This window comes from Strix uralensis, chromosome 13 (assembly GCF_047716275.1).
Source record: "Strix uralensis isolate ZFMK-TIS-50842 chromosome 13, bStrUra1, whole genome shotgun sequence".
NCBI classification, from domain to species: Eukaryota; Metazoa; Chordata; class Aves; order Strigiformes; family Strigidae; genus Strix; species Strix uralensis.
The window spans coordinates 12,311,291-12,331,503 of NC_133984.1; the positions used below are offsets into that span (position 1 = coordinate 12,311,291).

Below are 20,213 nucleotides of genomic sequence, written 5' to 3' on the forward strand. Positions count from 1 at the left end.
GAGCAAGGGCAGAGGAAACCGGCCGCAGCTCCCCAGGGATGGGGCCGGTAGTGCCCCGGGAGCGCTGGGAGCCGCAGAGGGCGGACATGGTGGGGGAAAGAACGACACTGCCAGGGACTGGGGGAATGGCTGCAGGGCTGGCCCCAACTCCTCCACCACGGGCGCGGCGGAGAGGCCCGGTCCGGCCGCCCGCCCTCGCAGGGACAGACCGGCGGGAACCGGGCGTCCCTCAGCACTGCCGGTGTCCGCCACCGTCCCGGCGTGCCGTGCGCGCAGCGCCCGCCCCCTAGCGCGGCGGCAGCCAATGGGCGGGAGCGCAGGGGGCCGGTGGGCGGTGCGAGTGCTCGCGGAGGGCGGCCGCGGCGGAGCCGAGCTGGGCCGCGCCGCGCCGGGCGGTGAGTGCGGGGCCGGGGTCGCTCCGGGCCGGAGGTGGTGGCGGGGGGAGGTTCCCTCTCTGGGTTTCGCGGCTCGGCCCTGGGAGAACCCCGGGATGGCGGCTCGGGGCTGGGCAGGGGCCGGTCTGCTGCGCCCGCGGCCCGGGGCTGCCCGCCGGGGAGGCTGTGGGGAGCGGGGCGGTGGTTGCGGTTTGGGCCCGGAGCGTTTCAGCGGGCCAGGGCGGCGGGGCCGGCGTGCGCTCCGCTTCTGCGGGTCTCTCCTGCTAGGTCCCCCGGTTTGTAAAGCGGAGGGGTGGCAGCGAGTGCTGTTCGTTCCCGTCCCCACCCGCCGCCTCCGCCCGGGGGTTTCTCCTGCCGCCCCGCCGGCCGGCCGCAGGGCTCGCTGGGCCGAAGCAGTTCCCCCTTCCCGGGCGCCTCGCCGCGCAGTGGGGAGCCGCCATCCAGAGACCGCAGTTGAGGGGTTGGCCTGGTTGGTCCCGTCCGTCCTGTGTGGCAAGCGCTGGTCGTCCCCGACGGGGTGTCTTTATCTAACAGCAACTGTATGGGAGTCTTCTGAGTGTCCTGGTGCTGGAGTGGCACCTCTAGTGCTCTGGTGGCCCTTGGGATGGTGGGGAGGCTGTTCTGAAAGGTTTGTTCTGTGTGGGAAGTCTCCAGGCTACCTTTTGGGTTCAGTGGTAATTAAAATGTCACAGGAGGGAGCAAGAAATGAACTGCATTTAAAGAAATTACTGAACTGACTGACTGTTACACAGGCCACTTCTGATGCTCCAAGAGTGGTTGGTTTGCACACATGGGGTGGGGGGTGTGTGTGAAGGTGGAAGCAGCTTCTCACCTGCTGGGTGTAACTGGTTGTATTCTCTCCCTCTGAACTGGGCAGGCTCAGCCATGCCCAGCCGTGTAACTCAGCTTGCGCTGAATCTGTTCTGCTACAGCCAGACCGTACGTAGGAAGCGCTGTTAGGTTTGGGCACGCTCATACCAGTAACCACGGCTGTCAGTGGGCTGTAACTCTCCCACAGCCCCACTCCGTAAAGATCCTTTGACTATGATTCATATATTTGTACGTGCACACATTTATTTGGTTCCTTAAACATTATACTTGAGCTTCTTTATGTGTTTCTTATTGTCTTAATTATTTTGCTCATATTTTGGTTATGTGTGTGAGGTCCAGCTGTTAAGAGCAACATATATTCAGATCATGCTGCGTAGAAATGTTTTTGTTAATGCCACATGTTTGTTACGTGTCTTTGGATAGATTACTCATTAGTCCACACACTTTCTAGCTCTTCTGTACCCCACTTGCAGAGCTACAATAATCGGACACCATATTTTTTATGGCCTGCAGAACACTGCAGCAGAGCTGTGAGGTAATGGGTAAAATGCTAAGGCAACCTGTGGTAGGAGCTTGTCCAGCAAACTCACATTCCTTCTTACTCCAGCCTTTCACCTCTTTCCCTCTGTGGAAGCTGACTGGTTGGTTTTTCCACGTTTTGTTTGAGGGATTTTGTAACATCTAATTAAAAAGCCCCCTGGGTTGAGTTGTTGAAAGCTCTGAGCCACTGGTAAGGTCAGGTTTCTTAGCTTAAGGTCATGTTTTTGGTATGGGTGACTTGAGCTTGTAGAAGGGATGAAGTTCAATCTCCGAGTAATTTCAAAGATAAGGTGTTGCTAGAGAGGTATTCTGTGCACCTTCCAAAGATGGTGTGAGATTTCTCCTCTAATCCCCACCTTTTCTGCTGACATTCTTCTGGTGCCAATGTGTCTGTCCCAAAGCGGTGCCTTCCCACTGCATTCAGCTGCTCTGCTCTCGGCCAAGACAAAGCTGTTCAGGTCACAGAATCACAGAATGGTTTGGGTTGGAAGGGACCTTAAAGATCATCTGGTTCCAACCCCCCTGCCATGGGCAGGGACACCTTCCACTAGACCAGGTTGCTCAAAGCCCCGTCCAACCTGGCCATGTTGTCACGCTGGTGCTGCCCCCCTGCAAGGCTCTCATCTGGGGAGCAGCACTCACCCCTTGGTCCAGGTTTTTGCACTGGGATTTTCCAATGATCCTGATTGCTGGCTCTGCCAGAGTTTTCTTTGTGACTTCCCTCTTTTTTTTTGTGTTTTTTTTTTTCTCCCCCCTCCCCGTAGGTCTGTGCAGTTAGTCCCACGTCCCTTTGCGTGAGAGGTTTCTTCTCTTAGCCTTTCAAAAATATATTTCTGAAAATGTGAGCTTTTGAGCATTTGTTATGAAGCAACAGGTCCTGCTCTGAGGGTGTGCTGTGAGGTCAGCAAGATGGGAAGGGATGTGACCGATGGGGTTGGGCATGTGCCCTCTGAGCCTGGAGCTGCCCGCTCTGCACCCCAGGTGATGGGGGATGAGCTGCTTGCCCCCTGTAAATCCCAGTGTTAGTGCAAAACAATTTCTAGACGTTGTGTCAAGAGGAAAGCTGGTTTGACAGAGCCATGCAAGGATCCTAAAAACACTCTGTGGAATATTTAGTGACTTGGTGTGATGGCTGGGGTGGTTGCTGAGGACTGTCCATAGGGAAGCAAACGCGGTTGAGTGGGTCTGTGCCGGCATACACACACTGGTAAAGAATTTTTTTCCTTTGTCAAATGGCACAGCTCATACAAGGCTTAATCAAATTTGTGTGGTTTTGCTGCTGTGGATATATATTTGTCAAAATACGCCATTCACTTGAAAACACTGCAGATAGCCCTTTGGTATTAGAGTGCTGTGTTTTCAGGGTCAAAGAAGAAAGGGACTCTTCATGTTTCTTTTTCTTTTTTTTTTTTTTCCACAGTGCCCTACTAGAATAATTAGCTTGTCTGAAGTTAATATTTCTTTTGAGTACAAGCTTCCAGAATCAAGAAGAGTGAGCACTGTGCCTCTTACTGTCAAGGATTACCACAACTTAATCTTTCTGTGCAAAGGCAACTAATCTCAGGCATGCAAACAGGGTTTATTTAACTGCGCGCCAGCGCTTAAAAGCATTGATGTATGAAATCCCTTGCAAATTCAGATGTACTTGCTGCTAATCGCTTCTCCACCTGCTCGTCCACCTCCGTCCCCCACATCCCAGAATCCGCCTATCTGTGTCAGTCACTGGAGACTGATGGTGACATGTGCAGCCGCTGTTTGCCAGCTCCAGTCCCAACCTGTGCTCTTGATGCCTGGGTTGTTGCTGCCCGCCCGCAGGGCAGTGCGGTGGTAGTTTTACTGTTATTAGGACCCAACCTTCCTTTTGTGCTCAGAGCTGGAGCCTGGAGGCTTGTGTGGAGCCGCACTGAGCGTGGGAGCTCAACCCTGGACTCCATCTTTTAAACAAATAGACAAGCTGGGAGCAGCAGGAGAGCTGGCTGAAATACTGAAATATGATCAGCATCTTGCCATGTTTCTTGTGCAGTATGCAGGTAAAGTATGTGTTTTGTGTGCTTCTCTTGAAAGTGTGTTTCTCTGATAATGTCTTGTTAGTGTTGTTAGCACATAGGATTATGTGGAGTTGACATATGGAGAAGTAAGTATCAAAAGTCTGCTGGTCTCATCAGTGTCCCTAGCCAGCTTCTGGATCAAATTGATGATTATAAAGCTCTAACCATGACACTTAAGCCAGGAGTACAGTAGAAAAGAGTGCACAGGCTCAAGCGTAGTTTTTGAACCTGGGAACTAGTCTTGGGAAAGCAAATGGTTGGTATCAAAATGTAACTTCAAAGCCTTGGTATCTTCTCTCCTTTTCCTTCCTTGCTGTTTTCTCTCTGTTTTCTAATTAATTACTGCAGATGCTATGTACTTTGGTTTCTTCTAAAGTGTATTTCTTCAGAGTTTAAAACAAGTACTGTGTAATCAGATGGCAAATTGTATTCTGGAATCCAGTTTATTTCTAAATATGTAAAAAAAAGGGACCCCTGTTCAGGCTGAGCAATACTTATTTCATGTATTTGCCACTGTTGGCAATAGGTAAATCCATATTTATAGTAAAGCCTGTGTCAGCCCATTTCTTAAGTTCCTCTTGATGCTGGCTAAGAGAAAAGTTTGATGAGTGTGCATAATCTACATGGGCTTTTTAAGTGTATCATTAAAATGCTTTTAAGTATGTGAAAGTATCAGAATAGCTGTTGCTAGTTTTTTTTTTTCTTTGAGTTATGGAGCAGAGATTTGTGTACCTGCTTCTTACTAACTAGTTGGATGTCAAGAAAACTGGTCCGAGTGTCTGAGCGGCAGCGGTGCGAGGTTGCTGTCAGAGCATGCGGTTCCCTCCTGGCTCCAGGTGAGCTGGTTTGCGTGCCTCTAACAGTGCCAGGCTTGTGGTCAGAGCTCCTGTGGTCATTTGACTGAACATTAGTAAACCCTGCAGAGAAGATTTTGGAGTGGAAGCCCTGTTGGGGTGCTGTTTTCCTATAACTCATAGGAGCCTTGCACAGTGAACTGCACAAACCTGTGTTTTGGGTAGAAGTGTTGTCAGCATGTTCAGCTCTTGGTAATAGGAATGATCTGTAAAACAGTGCTTTTGAGTTCATGTTGACTATTCCTGATTTCTTTTTTTTCCTCTGGTCATTAAGGCAAATGGCCAAACTGTGTTAGCAGGAACTAGTGGTTGGAAAGTGAAGTCCTGTCCAGGGTCTGGCACAGGACCCAGTGAGGGTAGATACTTCCCTTGATTTATGCCTGGAACATTGAGATCTTTCCTGCCTCTATCCAGGCCTTTTCTAAACGTGTGCTGTGAAAGCTACAGCCATATATAGCATCAGCACAGACTGAATCAATACCTACCCAAAGGGACAGGTGGGGCTCCGCATTGTTAATGCTATTTAGGACAGCGAGAAACTGCTGCATGTCTTCCTGTAAGACACAACTCAGCATCTATTTCCAGAGGTGAAGACCACCTATAGCAACCTGCTGTTGGTGCTGTGTGAGAGGACTTGCTGATAGTCATTTTCTGCTCATCTTTAAGCATCTTCACTTCCCTCCTGGCCCCGATCCATTTTTCTAGTGAGGAATCTTCTAATCCAAGTTGATTATTTTTTTATTTTTAAATTTTTAGTCACTGCATTATGGCAGCCACTGATACCTTGCTCCTAAAAATTCACTCTTCTGAAAATTCCTGGAGGTACATACTGGGTGTGGTTGGAGGTGAAGGGCATGCTAACGCCTGTGTAACGTATGGCTCTCTGGAAATGCTGAATGGGTCTGACACACACTGAAAACCCTAATTTTTCTCCTCCTCCCCCCCTTACCTTCTGCATAGCATTTCACTGCAAATGCAGAAATCTGCTGATTTGTGCCTTTCCTGGCTGGCTCACTACAGAGCCTCAGTAAAGCTAATTTAAAACTCGGAGGCTTGCTCCTATGCTGGCGGTCCTTTCTGAGCAGACCATCTCAAAATAGCCAAGGATGCTTCGTTAAGGTTGGTGCTAAGAAAGGGTGCTTGTGCTCATGCCTCACAGTCATACTGGCTGATTCTGCCAGCTTTTATCCTGCTCTGTGCCCAGGAGAGAAGTTTTTCTGCAGCTTCAGCTCTCTTCTGTGCACATTCTTTGTGTCCGGTGGGATGTGGTTGGAGCTCAAGCTGAAAGGCAGTTTGCTGAAATGATAGAAGAGATACACTTGGTTCTGAAGGTGGCTGCTGTCCATGGCATTTACCAATTCTAGGGTGAAAAATCTGAGATCACAAGGGGTTTATTACTCTAAAGCGCATTGGAAATCTCTCTTGCTTGCTTTAATTCTTGGAGCAAACTCTATACTGCAAGAGAGCAACAAGTGCCCACTTTACTGCTTCCACTTCATGCTTTTCAATGCTACCCTTTTCTTTTGTGAGTCATTTACTCTTTTTTCGCCTTGGGGAAGTGAGAGCAAAGCTTTCCCAAGGCGTTTTGCTTTTCCATATTGAGTGTGCCATACCGTGCCTGTGGATGGTAGCTCGTCCGGTGTTGGGGGGCCCTGGTGACCTGTAGGCAAGGACAAGGCTACCTGCTCTGAGTCGTGTGGGTTCCTCCACCCAGAGCCTTCCTAGTGCCTTGTTCCTGGCCATAGGCATGCTCTAGGGACAGGCAGCTGTGCATGGGGACTTTTACTGCTCACCATAACCACCCTCGCAGAGGTCTGGACCTGTATTATTAAGTAAATGACAGTTTCTGTAGATGAAGGTGACGCAGCATCCATCATCAGTAGCTCCTGACTTTCTCTGCTCACACAGCCTGGAGCAAATAAGGGCAAAGTGCCTGTGGAAGTAGGTCTTGGTATCCTGGAAGTCCTTATTGGAGCAGCTACCAGGATCTCTCTCTTGTGAGTGGGACTAAGAGTAACTGCATCCTCTCTAGTGCTGTTTCTAGACAACGCTACCCAGAAAATATATTCATTTTTATTTATGTCTTGTGAAGGAGCTACTCTGTTTCCAGGTTGTGCCTGCAAAGAAGAATATGTTGCAGTTCATGATCTCATCAACTTCCATTTTCTGTAACTTCTGAGTATTTCTGACTTGTGGAATTCTAGCTTGAGGCTGTATAAGGACAGTAGCGAGCTTCTCTTCCACAGCACTCATGCCATGTGCTCTGCATCCCATAATGAAGTTGTAAATGCAGGGGGTTAGCTTTAAAACCAAGAAAGTCCTATTTCTACCTTTTGAAGAGGTTTAGGCACTATGGAGGAGCGTATCAGATGAGACGGGTAGCTCTAAACTGGTTCTTGTGCTGAGAAATAATTGGCTTGGAAGAAAAAAAAGCTATAAAAGGGAATGAAGTTTCACAGCAGGGGTGCAAACTTTCCTCCTTTCCTCATGCAATTTGGTAGTGTTTTCAGACATGAAGCTTGATTTGAAGAAATTGCATTTTAGCTCTTTATATCTTAGGTCCTAATGCAAGTAATTGCAGGAAGGAATCCTTGCTGCCTCGGCACTGTCTCAGACTGCATCATTGGCCTGTGAGATATCAGTTGTGAAAAAGGCTATAGGAAAGTCAGTCGCTTATTCTGGAATTCTGAGAGCAATGTAATAATTTTTGGTTTCGTTCATACTCATATCCCCTCATTGTACTGGTGTGGCTGTTTTAGGATTGCTCTGTAAGACATGACCATTGTTTTGTGGCTTGGGGTTGAAAACAAAACCAAATCCTCCAGTGGGAACAAAATGAGGGTTTTAACGCTGACCTCTTTGCTGATCTTGGTGTGGCCTCTCAAATAGGATGACCTAAGCTGTGGCTTGATGAGACAGTGAACCTGGATCTGGATTCCTGGTACTGGTGTCTTAATCACGGCCTGTGTGGTCACCTTTGAGCATTAATCTGACACCATGAATTTGTACCAGCACAAAAAATGTTGCTGCGTTCACGTCTGGGGATCATGTGTTGCATCTGTTAGAGAGCATATCTGGTTACGTTTAATGGAGAGCCCATAAATAATACATTTTTTGGAAGTGGGATATTTATGAAGGTCTGGAGCAAGTCCACAGTCTGTTCTCCCAGGAGTGTCTCTGGTTGTCTTTATGATGCTTTTGGTGGGTTTTGCCCCCATCTCTCACAGGTAGTGTATGCGTGTTAGTAGTTAGAAATGCATTTGTTGGAGTTACACTGAGCTGAACACATCCTCATCCTTTAGGTAGTCATTGATCTTGTACTGGACTTCACCTGACTTCCCCCCAAAAACATGCCACTGAGCTTTAATTTATGTTATTGTCACTTTTAGGCAGTTCCTATGCTGAGAGTTCCTCACCGTGGGGAGCAGTGACCCCATGTATGGGTACATGCTGGGGGCAAACTGCTGGAAAGCAGCTTTGTGAAAAGGTCTTGAGTGTTCTGGTTGATGTCGAGTTGAACATGAACCAACAACTCACCCTTGTGGCAAAGGACGTCAGCAGCATCCTGGGCTGCATTGGGTTGGGCACTTCCAGCAGGTCGAGGGAGGGGATCCTTCCCCTCAACACTGGTGGGGTGACCCCTGAGTCCTGTGTCCAGTTCTGGGCTCCCCAATACAAGAGAGTGATGGATGTTCTGGAGTGAGCCCAATGAGGGGTAATTAATGTGATAAAGGGACCAGGGTATCTATTAGGGAGGATGCTCTGAGCAAACTGGGATTGTTTAACCAGGAGAAGAGAAGGCTTGGGGTGGAGGCAGAGAGAGTCTTATTGATGTGTTCAAATGCACGTTGATGGGAAAGAGTAAAGAAGATGAAGTCAGAGTCTTCTGTGGTCTTCAGCGGTACCCAGCGAAAGATAAAAGGGCACACAACAATACAGGAAAATAAAATTAAACATGAGAAACTTTGCTTGCTGTGAAGGTGGTCAAGCACTGGAATGGGTTGCCCAGGGAGGTGGTCAAGTCTCTGTCCTTGGAGATGTTTACAACCCAACTGGGCAGTGCCCAGACCACTGCAGGAGCTGACACTGCTTTGAGCAGGGCAGTTGTGTCTTGGTCTGCAGCGAATAAAGAGTTGTCACCACTGGTGGTGGCTTGGTTCCTGTGACCAAATGCAGGTTGATTTGAAGCGTTCCTCGGTGAGTGGAATTGTGTTCTAAACTCTGGCTGTGCAGATAGCTGTTGGCTGTGCAGGTAACTGTTCTCCCCTGTCTAAAGGGAGCTTCAGGTGACCCCATCCTCTGCTGCAACATGTCACTTGTTGGTCAAATCCCCTTCTGTGATGCTTGAGTAAGAGTCTTGCTTTTGGTTTTGCGGTATTCTTGTAACAGCTGTATCTTTCCAGTGTCTGCATGCAGCTCCAAAAGCTCCAGCTGTACAACATGTTCAGGCTGCTCTTTTATTTCTCCTGGCAATGTCACAGCCATTATGAGTGCATCCCCTTTTGATGGCATAACTTGATTATTGTACTTCCAACTCATGGGGGCTTTCAGCAGGACTCTTGCCCATGGCTTGCGTGGACTGCAGCAGCATGTTATGTTCCTGGCATGGTGCGCTGTGATCGTATTATGCCTGTTTAGCATTCTTTATATTTGCTGCCTGTTAAGTTGCAAATTAAAAGTCAGCTTCATAAGCTTGCAGTTGAAGCCTTGGTCCTTATGCTAGCAAACTATTTCTTACTGTTTTTCAGAGGTACACAGGACAGCAGTATTCTTTGCAAGGAAAATACGCAGGTGTGCTGCAACATGTCATGGCTTGCAAAAGTTTTTAGTGGCTAGCATAAGGTGTCAATGTTTAGATGAACTTGAAGATTTGTAGGCCCACAAAATGTCATCTAGAAGAACAGACAACAATGTAACTTCAGAGCTCCAGGTCTTTATTTTCATACAAAATTTGAAAACTTAGAAGCATTGGTAACCAACTTGTAGAGTTCATCCTATGTGACTTCCTACAGCGTTAAGTAGAGCATGACCCTGGCAGAACACACTTTGTGTCTGAACACCACAGCTCCTCTGTGGTAAGTGTGACCCACAAAAATCTAATAGGAAAATAGTTTCCTCAATTTGCTTTGTTTAAACACAACAACAAAACCCCCAAAGTTAAGCCTTCCCGCAGCTTCTCTGAGGGGAGTAGGGAGGAGAAATCACAGTGAAACCCGGCATTGTAGCACTGGGAGGAAACGTCAACGTGTGTGCGGTGTAATTTAGAGTATGACAGGGAACATGCTTTTTGTCAAGACCCTCAGAGCTGTGTGACTAGTGAGAACAACCCTCTTCTCAGAGACCTTGGTATCCCCATGTATGTGGGGAAAAGCTGCTGAAGTTGCAGGTTGAGACTCTGTGAGATGTTATGGTAGGAAATTTGAAGTGTCACAAACACAGGTCCCAGTAATTCAGCAGGGCATGAGATGCATTACAGACTGCTACCTATTTTTGGATAGTGTTTATTTTTATGGAGTAGAGCACCAGCTTTGGCACAGTTTAGAGTCAGTATGTTTGTATGTCCAAGCTGGCGGAGGGACCCCTCTCCTAAAGATGGCATGCTCATCTTAAGGTTTAAGGCTGTGTTTGAGCAGCACAGTGGAGATGTCCAAAATGGTGTCAACATTTTAAGTAGTGTTAGAAGATGAGACTTTAAGTCTAGCTATTCAAAAGGTGGTTATCAAGGCTCCTTCTGTATTTTATGAAGAGAGAGCTGCCTCGAAGGTACGGAGACTCCCTCTTGAGGTCCCTCTGAAGGATGGGACAGCCATCTGGTGTACAAGTCTGAAAGGTGCTTTGGCTTTAACTCCTCTGGATGAGTTTCATGCCTGTATGCTCGGACTGAGGCTTTCCTGGGACAGACCTGAGAGGGGCCCCGCAGGGTGTCCTTCCTGTGTGTGTCTAATTTGCCTTCCCACCTGCCATTGTGCTCCTCTGGGCTTTGGATATGGGCTTTAATGGCCTGATGGCTCTTCTGTGATGGGCCTGGGAGGAGTGAGTCAGGTATTATGCAGGCTTCCCCACCCTTCACTGCCTCTCTCTGTGACTTTGTGTGTGTACAGATGAGCTTTTATCACATAACCTAACAGTTTTAACTCTGCAATGGGCCTTTTCTTGCTGGCAGGGAAGATTGGCTTTGAATTAAGTGACTTCAGATTAAAAACTTGTGTGACTGCTTTGATATACACAGGTCCAAATGAGGAACTGGCTCTTACTTCACTGCAGCCTTTTCTGCTGTGACTCTGTTATAAGTTGAGAAACGAGACCAAAAAGTTTCCAACCCAATCAGAATTTATTATAATTCCAGCAAGCAAAGTTAGCGAGCAAAATCAGCGCTGGGCGGCTGGGGAGTCTCCGCTCCACCAACGGCGCACCTTTTCCCTTTTTACAGCCCCTTTTATATACAGCCTTCTTCCTGGTTGACGTGGTTTCTTTCGGTATACTCTGCGCATGTTCGTCTTGCTGCTAGGGGGTCGCAGGGATGGAGGTTTTCAGTCTTCCTTATTTGGTCCTTTCAGTAACTATTTTCCTTATTTAGTATTTTTTTGCAGACCTGTGGGGGCTGATTAAGCAAGTTAAAGTATACATCTGGGTGGAGACTTGTAAGAATGGATTGAGCAAGCTAAATGGATATCTGGGTCTCATCCGCCAAGAGGCCCCAGCATATCCTGTCAAGTAAACAAGCACTTTATCTTGTTGACATTTTAGTGAACAAACTCACCTAATCTATCACAATCCCCCCTTTTCTATTTCTCATTTTGTTCACTAAACCTTTTTAATTCTTGTTGACTCAAAATCAGGCTTTCTTTTATTTCTATATCTTCTTGGAGTGGTTCGTATTTAGCTCTAACAAGCATTAAGTGTGCAGCTTCCAAGCGACTCTTTACAATTGTAATTAGTTTGTTAAAAATGCATGGTCCAAAAGTTAATCCCAAAATAAGCAACAGCAGGGGGCCAGCTATAGTCGAAAGCAAAGTTGTTAGCCAAGGGGAATAATTGAACCAAGATTCATACCAGCTCTGTTGAGCCTCTTTCTCCCGTTTCCGTTGTTCCAACCTCTTTCGTAACTCAGTCATTGTATCAATTATTATCCCTGTATGATCTGCATAGGTACAACATTCTTCCTTGAGTGCTACACATAATCCTCCTTGTTGTAGTAACAAGAGATCTAATCCCCTTCTATTTTGCATTACTACCTCAGATAAGGATCTTAATGACTTTACCAATCCATCAATCGCTTGCTCAATTTTACCGAGATCTTCATCTACCGATACTCGGAGTGCCTTCATTTCTTTTTGATTTGTTTACTAAGGAGGCGATTCCTGTTCCTGCGCCTATGCCACTGATGGTGAGAAGAGTAGCGATGGTAAGGACAGTGATTGGTTCTCGTTTTACTAAATGATGTTCAGGGGTTATATGCTGATCATAAATATATTCGCTAGAATGGTAAGTAATACGTGGTATTATTGATACCTGAATACAGTATTCACTGCTTTCGTTAAATGCAACAAGAGATATACATGAGGTGATCCCAATGTTTGAACATATCCATTTCGTGTTAGTGGCGGGAATCAGCCACTGTGCAGGTCTCTCGTTTTTTGATATTTTTGCTCCACAGAGATGCATTTTATGGGTGGGGACCTTTCCAATGCATCTCCCTTTACCTGTTACTTGGGACAAAGTAAGTCCCTGTGTCTGGTCCTTTCCTTTTTTCCACAGGCACTGTGCAGGGTTAATTCCATTTACTCTTTTAGCTTTAGCAGTCATTCCTACAGCCTCATAAAAAGGTGGCCTAATGTTATAACATAACCAACAGTCTTCCGTTAACTCAGGTTTGGTTTTGTTTAATATCCCATAACTAGCTTGCATAATTTTCCATAGAGTACTATATTCATATATACTGATTTAGGAGGTCAAATTAGTGGGCTGGGTATAATTTTCTTGGTTATCAGTGGTATTGTTTTTAACATCAATAGTAGAGATTGCTAGATTTGGCCCAGTGGGTTCTGGGGTTTCATTAAGTGCAATTTCTTTCTTAATTGTTATAAGATTTCCTCGATCTGTTCCAGGTTCCCAATGTCTAATTCCCCAGGTTCTTCCCAGGATCCACCCTGGATCTTCTGACTTTGTTATATTAATATATATATATGAACAGGTTCCTTTAGAGAGCATCTCTCCTGAGGGACCTTTCCAGGGTGGTGTACACCCAGCTGGACCAAATCCTGCTTTAAGATACTGATCTGGTCCTCCTCCTGGAGCCCAGTCAGAAGCGATAGTTTCACAGCCCCAATAGGCACAAAAATAATGGCCAGGGTAATTACAATATGGTTTCCCTCGGTTGGAACTAGGACACATGTAAAATCCTGTTAAATTCAAAATTTTACCACAGTGGTCTATTCCCGTTAGATCACACAATCCTACAATGAAGCTTGGAGCCCCTGGTACAGTTGATGTACGTAAGATTTTACCATCTAGTCTGGTTAGGGACCATTTAAAAGGTTGGTGTGTTTCCAGTTCTGCAGTACAATAACTTAATTTTAGCCATAACAATATTACAATTATGATATGCAAGGTTTGGGATGATGTTCCCCTGTATACCAGATTCCCTCCTGGTTGGTTCCTGTGAAATGCAGACGGGATTAAAAGTATGTTATTCACCCATTTTTCTTTACCAATCCCGTGGTAATTCTGCCAGCATCTCAGCAACGCTCCAGTTGGACGGCTCCTTCCTCCACAGTCGTCTTTCCCTCTGCCTCGCTCGTCGACTCGGGTGCTTCGAGCCACGAGGTGTACCATCTTCTCGGCAGCAAGGATGCCCTTCAGGAGGAAACGCTCGCCGTCTAAGATCCTGTCTCGTAAAATAGGATCTCCAATTTGTATGTTTAATTTCAGGAATGTCACAGCGGACTTTACTGATGAGCTTATGACAGAGGCTCTCAGTGATTTCCGCTACAAAAGGCCTTGGTTCATTCGGGTGATAACAATAAAAATTTGGTTCAATTCCTTTTGTAAATATATCCCACCATTCTTTTGAGCCCGAGGTTAATTCTCCTTTAAATAATTTGCAGGTTAATGTCCAATTAGTGATTTCCCTTTGCAATTTATAACAGGAGATGCAAACCCCTCAGGGAGGGTATCCTTCAACACAATGAGTCCACCACCTTTCCTTGCATACTTTACAGGTATAACATACAAAGGGATGACAATTACAGTACTTATTTCCGCATCTTATTCTAACATCATCATTACTTATAAGTCCATCATCTAAGTAATAAGGGTTAAGTAAATACTCAATCCTGTAAGGGTCCAAGTCCATTAAGTCCTCTGGAATTTCAATTTCAAGTCTCCAACCGGGCTGGTGATTTTCCACGAAGAGTTAGTGATAGGTCCTTTTATTAAGCGGGCATGGGTCCAACCTCGTTCAGCAGTTCGGACAGCAGTCTCTGTGGTAAGCAATACAAGGTAAGGTCCATCCCATTGAGGGGTTAGTGATGATTCCTTCCATGATTTAATTAATACCAAGTCTCCTGGCTGGATTTTATGAATAGCCAGGTCCAGAGGAGGTCTTTGCACCACCATTCCCTTTTTCCATAATTCATTTCGATATTTCATTAAGTTTATAATATAGGAGTTTAATTTCTGGTGTCTCAGTCTAGGATGGTCTTGGGGTTCCTCTAAATCATAAGGCATTCCGTATAGCATCTCAAAAGGTGAAATCCCAAGATCAGCCCTAGGTCTAGTTCTCAAATTAAGTAGTGCAAGTGGTAAACACTTCACCCAGGATAACCGGGTTTCCATCATTAGTTTGGTGAGCTGTTTCTTAATTTCTGCATTCATCCTTTCTACTTTCCCTGAACTTTGGGGATGCCATGGGGTATGATGTTCCCATTTTGTTCCCATTGCCACCAAAACCTCCTGTATTATTTTGGACACGAAATGGGGACCTCGGTCTGAGTCAATAACTTCACTCATCCCATATCTTGGTATTATGTTTTCCAACAGTGTTTTTACTACTGTGTGAGCAGTTGCTCTAACAGTGGGGAAAGCCTCTACAAAATGGGTTAGGTGGTCTACTATCACTAGCAAATATTTATATCTTCCCACTTTTGGTAGCTCGGTAAAATCTATCTGAATGTTAGCAAATGGTCTGTGGGCAAGCTGTCTGCCACCCAGTGGTCTCTCTCTAACTTGGGTTTTATTGACCCTTTTGCAAATTAGGCAGTCTTCTACTACTTGTTTTGCCAAATTGTATATTCCAATGCTCATATATTTAGTAGCAAATTGGTCTACTAATGCTTGTACTCCCCAGTGAGTCTGATCGTGAAACCTTTGCAACGTTTCTAGTGCAAGTGATTTTGGTAGAATCGTTCTCCCGTCGGGGAGATTCCAATGTCCCTCTTGGTTTTCTTTTACGCCCATCTCCTTTAATTTTGCTTTTTCCTGTAGGGTAAAGCTATACAATCTGTATTTCTTTACCTCTGAGGTATCGTTGCTAAAAGTATCAACTGGGGTCCAATCTTTTAGGGCCGCTCTTTTTGCTTCTCGGTCAGCTATATTGTTTCCCCTACTCTGGCTATCAACTCCTTTTTGATGTCCCCTTAGATGTACCACTGCAATTTCTTTGGGACCCCGTAGAGCTTTTAATATCTGCACTATTAGTTCCTGATGGGTTAAGTCCTTTCCCTGTGAATTTATTAATCCTCTTTCTTCCCATATTTTCTCAAAGGTATGCACTACTCCATATGCATACTTAGAGTCAGTAAATATAGTCCCCACTTTATTTCTTAGATATTCCAAAGCTCTTAGCACTGCGTATAATTCACACGCCTGGGCTGACCAGGAATGATTTAATGGTCCTGATTCCAATACTTTGAGATTTGGTCCTTTAATTATTGCATATCCTGATTTTCTTTTCCCATTCACCACCCGTGACGAGCCATCCACAAATAATTTTTCTCCTTCTCCTAGTTCTTCCTCTTCCAAATCTGGTCTAATTTTGGTTTGACTTTCTATGGTTATGAAACAATCGTGTATCAACTGTGAGTCCCAGGGTTCTCCGTACAAAAACTGGGCTGGATTCTGGAGGGTTGTGACTTCCAGGGATAATTTTGGGGAATCAATCAATATTCCTTCATATTTCAAAAGCCTAGAATCTGTGACCCATTTCTCTGCCTTTTGCTGCAAGATGCCCCGAATGTTATGAGGCGATAAAACCCTTAATTCTCCATTAAAAGTTATTTTATTTGCTTCTTCTACCAGAAGCGCAGCTGCTACTACTGCTTGTAGGCAGGTGGGCCAACCCTTGCTAACTGGGTCTAATAACTTAGACAGATATCCTACTGGTTTCTTTTTTCCTGCCCAGTCCTGGGTAAGGACTCCATAGGCAGTTCCCTCCTCAGTATTAACAAAGAGGGAAAAGGGTCTTTTTAGGTCAGGTAAGCTTAGTACTGGGGCAGTTATAAGATCTTTTCGCAGTTGTTCCAAATGTTGTTCATCTTCCATGGTCCATTTTAGCAGGTTATCCTGGCTCAATTTATTATACAAAAATTTTACTTTGCTGCTATAATTTTCAATCCATTGTCTGCAATACCCGACCAGACCCAATAATTGTCTTATCTGCTTTTTATTTGTGGGAGGGGGTATTGACAATATTCCTTTTACTCGTTCGGGATCTGTTCTCTTTTCTCCTTTTGATAAATAGTGCCCCAGATATTTAACTTCTTCTTTCACAAATTGTAGCTTGGATCATGATACCTTCAGTCCCTTTAGAGCCAGGAAGTTTAATAATTTAATGCTTTCTTGCCTTACTACTTCTTCCTCCTTCCCTGCAATTAAAAGATCATCTACATACTGAATCAAGGTGGTATTTTCATTTACCACATATTCTTGGAGAATTTTCTCCAATGCTTGCCCGAATAAATTCAGTGACTCGGTAAATCCTTGAGGTAGGACCGTCCACCTTAATTGCTGTCGACGGTGAGTTTCAGGATCTTCCCATTCAAAGGCAAAATAATCTCGGCTTTCCTCACTCAAGGGGCAAGCCCAGAAGGCATCTTTTAAATCAATTACACTATACCAGTGATTTTCTGGCCCTATCCTACTAAGCAAGATATAAGGATTAGCCACTACGGGAAATCGAGTTATGGTTCTCTTGTTAATTTCCCTTAAATCATGCACTAATCTATAAGACCCATCTGATTTCTTTACGGGTAGGATGGGAGTGTTAAAGGGGGACATACATGGTTCTAAAAGGCCTTTTTCAAGTAACCTTTCAATTTCAGGCTTTAGCCCCCACTTTCCTTCTGGTGGAATTGGATATTGTTTGATTCGTATAGGTACCTCCGGATTAATAATGGTTACTGAAAATGGAGGTATCTGTAGCTTACCAATTGTTTCTGGGGTATACCATACCTCTGGGTTAACTTCCTTTTCATCTTCCACTCGAAGGGGGCATAACCTAATCTTTAGTTCTTTATCTTTTACTTCCAAACTAATTCCTAATTCTATTATTAGATCTCTACCCAATAAATTGTAATCGGCCTCAGGGACTAATAATAATGATCCCATCCCAAATTTGGAATGTGTTTCAAATACTATATTTTTAATAATCGGTACTTCAAAGGGTTCTCCCTTGGCTCCTATAACTTGGGCCGTTTCAGATGACGCTTTACAGCCCTGGGGCATTACCTGGATAGTGGATCTTTCAGACCCTGAATCTACCAGGAACTCGAATTCCTGTTGCTGGGGACCTACCTTAACTTTTATCAAGGGCTCTTTATGTTTTTGGGTCCCCAGCTTCGGAATAGACCCAATAGAGCCCCTGACACCCCTAATCTTCCTTGAACATTTTTTTCGTCCCGCAGCCGCTTCCTGCATTCCCTTTTTATGTGTCCTCGGGCACCACAATAGAAACAGGTGCCCTGTTCTCTTCGTTTTATCATTCCTTCAGTTTTTTCTGTCCTTAATCTGGGATTTTCTTTTAGGAAATCCCCATATTTTCCTAGTGCACAAGAAGGTGTTTGATTCCCCAGGCCTTTTTGTCCCTCCCGGACAGCTGCCACCATCATCCTGACTTGCTTCTTATGATTTTCGTCATCCCTCCGAACGTACACTTTCTGAGCTTCTCGCAATAACTCATCTAACCCCTGGTCCTGCCAATTGTCCATCTTTTCTAATTTTTTTTCTTATGTCATCCCAAGATTTGGCTACAAATTGCGTTTTCAGCAATGCTTGTCCCACTTGGGTGTCCGGATCCAATCCTGAATACAGCTGGAGGCTTTTTCTCAGCCTCTCTAACCAATCGGTGGGGCTTTCCTCTTTTCTCTGCCTCTCATTAAAGGCTTTGCTTATATTTTGCCCCCTGGGCACAGATTCTCGGATGCCTTGAATAATAATAGTCCTTAGGTCCTGCATGTGAGTTCTGTGGTTTGGGTTTTGGTGGTCCCAATTTGGCCGCTGTAGGGGCCATTTTTCATCTGCAAGAGGACCTTGTACATGCTGGGCATCCCATATTCTCATTCCGGCCCTTCTGATCATATTTCTTTCTTCTGCAGTAAATAGTATACTCAAAATAGACTGCATTTCATCCCAGGTATAGGTGTTAGGACCTAGGAATTGATCAATCTTTTCGGCAACCCCCAAAGGATCTTCTATCAGGTTTCCCATTTCTTTCTTGAATTCTCTAACATCCCCTGAGTTAAGGGGTATAGATACAAATCCTATCCCTGGTTGTGGTCCCCCCATTGGTATCTCCTGGAGTGGATATAATTTTTGTTGTTTTGCCTGACTTCTAGTTGCCCTTCTGGAACTTCTGGGGGTGTCTGAGGAAGTTCCAGAGTTGCTCTCAGTTTCCTCAGGGGCTGAGGGTGGTGGATTGGCAATAGGTGGTGGGGGTGGTATATAAGGTGGGGGTAATAAGGGAACCTCTTCTTTGTCTCGTTTTTTCTTATCATTTTTCCCACCCCCTTTTCTTTTAGGGCAAACAGATAGCTTTTGGCTCCTGATCCCATCCACATGCTAGCATAATCACTCTCCTCCGGATTAACCGGTTCCTTGGAATTAACATATGTGTTTAGGGCCTGACATACCCAATTTTCAAAAGACCCAAAGATTAGCCAGAAAACATGTTCTTCCTTAATTTTCTGACCTCCCCAAATTTCCATACAAAAATGGATCATTTTTGCTTTATTCTTTCCTTTGCTTTTTGAAAAGTCCCTCCAATTTGTCAACATTAATCCTAAGGGACTATCAGGTGGGATAGGGGGCAACCGCACAGGGGGCCCTCCACCCATGGGACGAGGGGGCTTGCTTTTTCCCTGTCCCATCTTCCGAAGCGCACTCTTTCTCACTCACACACGTTCCCCTGGTTCGTGGCCCACGCCCTCGCGGGCTATGGGAACCGCACTACTGAGGGTCCACACTCACTTGGTTCCACTGGAACCTCTCACATGCCACGCTTCAGGATCACCAACCCCAACCGAACGGATTTCCAAATATACTTACACGTCCTGTGTCTTCGTCTGGACCTTTTGTGCACAAAGATTACGGGGTCGACCGGTTCCTTTTGCTCACTACTTTAGATTTTGGGTTCGTCAGTGGAAAGTGTGGAGACTTTGGGAACAGCTAGGACCACCAAAGGATGGTGGGGCGCCTTCCCTGCTGCCCAAGTCCAGCCACTATATTTCCATCCGAGTCACGGCACCAAATTGTTATAAGTTGAGAAACGAGACCAAAAAGTTTCCAACCCAATCAGAATTTATTATACTTCCAGCAAGCAAAGTTAGCAAGCAAAATCAGCGCTGGGCGGCCGGGGAGTCTCCGCTCCACCAACGGCGCACCTTTTCCCTTTTTACAGCCCCTTTTATATACAGCCTTCTTCCTGGTTGACGTGGTTTCTTTCGGTATACTCTGCGCATGTTCGTCTTGCTGCTAGGGGGTCGCAGGGATGGAGGTTTTCAGTCTTCCTTATCTGGTCCTTTCAGTAACTATTTTCCTTATTTAGTATTTTTTTGCAGACCTGTGGGGGCTGATTAAGCAAGTTAAAGTATACATCTGGGTGGAGACTTGTAAGAATGGATTGAGCAAGCTAAATGGATATCTGGGTCTCATCCGCCAAGAGGCCCCAGCATATCCTGTCAAGTAAACAAGCACTTTATCTTGTTGACATTTTAGTGAACAAACTCACCTAATCTATCACAACTCTTGCTTTGAAAAAGTCAACTTTGTGGATGGGCACCCAGCGATTCCTGGCCTGCTGCTCAGCACAGGATGTTGGCAGGTAACGCAAGGTGAACTAAAGTCTCCGTGTTCCGTGTCAGGTTGCCACTCATATCCACCTCAGCCTCTTGCATGTGATGAACTTCCTCCTTTTAGGTAACTGGTCCTGTTTCAAACTTTGCAGTACTCATTTTGGAGGGTGTTTTCCAAGCTCTGCTGCTGGTCCTCAGGCACGCACAGCAGCTCCTGTGTGCTTTTGGTGTGCTACTAGAGGTTGGTGCCAGCACTTG

The 20,213-nt window shown here is 45.5% G+C and overlaps 1 protein-coding gene and 1 long non-coding RNA gene across 4 annotated transcripts in view; one reads left to right on the plus strand and one right to left on the minus strand.

Moving 5' to 3' along the window:
- Positions 1-332: 332 nt before the first annotated feature.
- ENOX2 (ecto-NOX disulfide-thiol exchanger 2) overlaps positions 333-20,213 on the plus strand; it is a 69,110-nt gene continuing 49,229 nt past the window's right edge. The window contains exon 1 of one of the 3 annotated variants that reach the window (XM_074883020.1): positions 333-395. Coding sequence is in view for 2 of the 3 variants with exons in the window: in XM_074883019.1 (XP_074739120.1) it covers positions 3,775-3,796 (22 nt within the window). In the remaining variant the exon portion in view is untranslated. Of the gene's footprint in view, positions 396-3,007; positions 3,797-20,213 lie in introns of those variants that run through there. The other 2 variants (XM_074883019.1, XM_074883009.1) reach the window with 2 other exon arrangements.
- Positions 10,981-19,979, minus strand: LOC141949430 (uncharacterized). The gene is made up of 2 exons (XR_012630762.1): positions 19,210-19,979; positions 10,981-14,150 (listed from the first exon to the last, which is right to left on the minus strand). It is a non-coding gene; the product is annotated as an uncharacterized LOC141949430 (long non-coding RNA).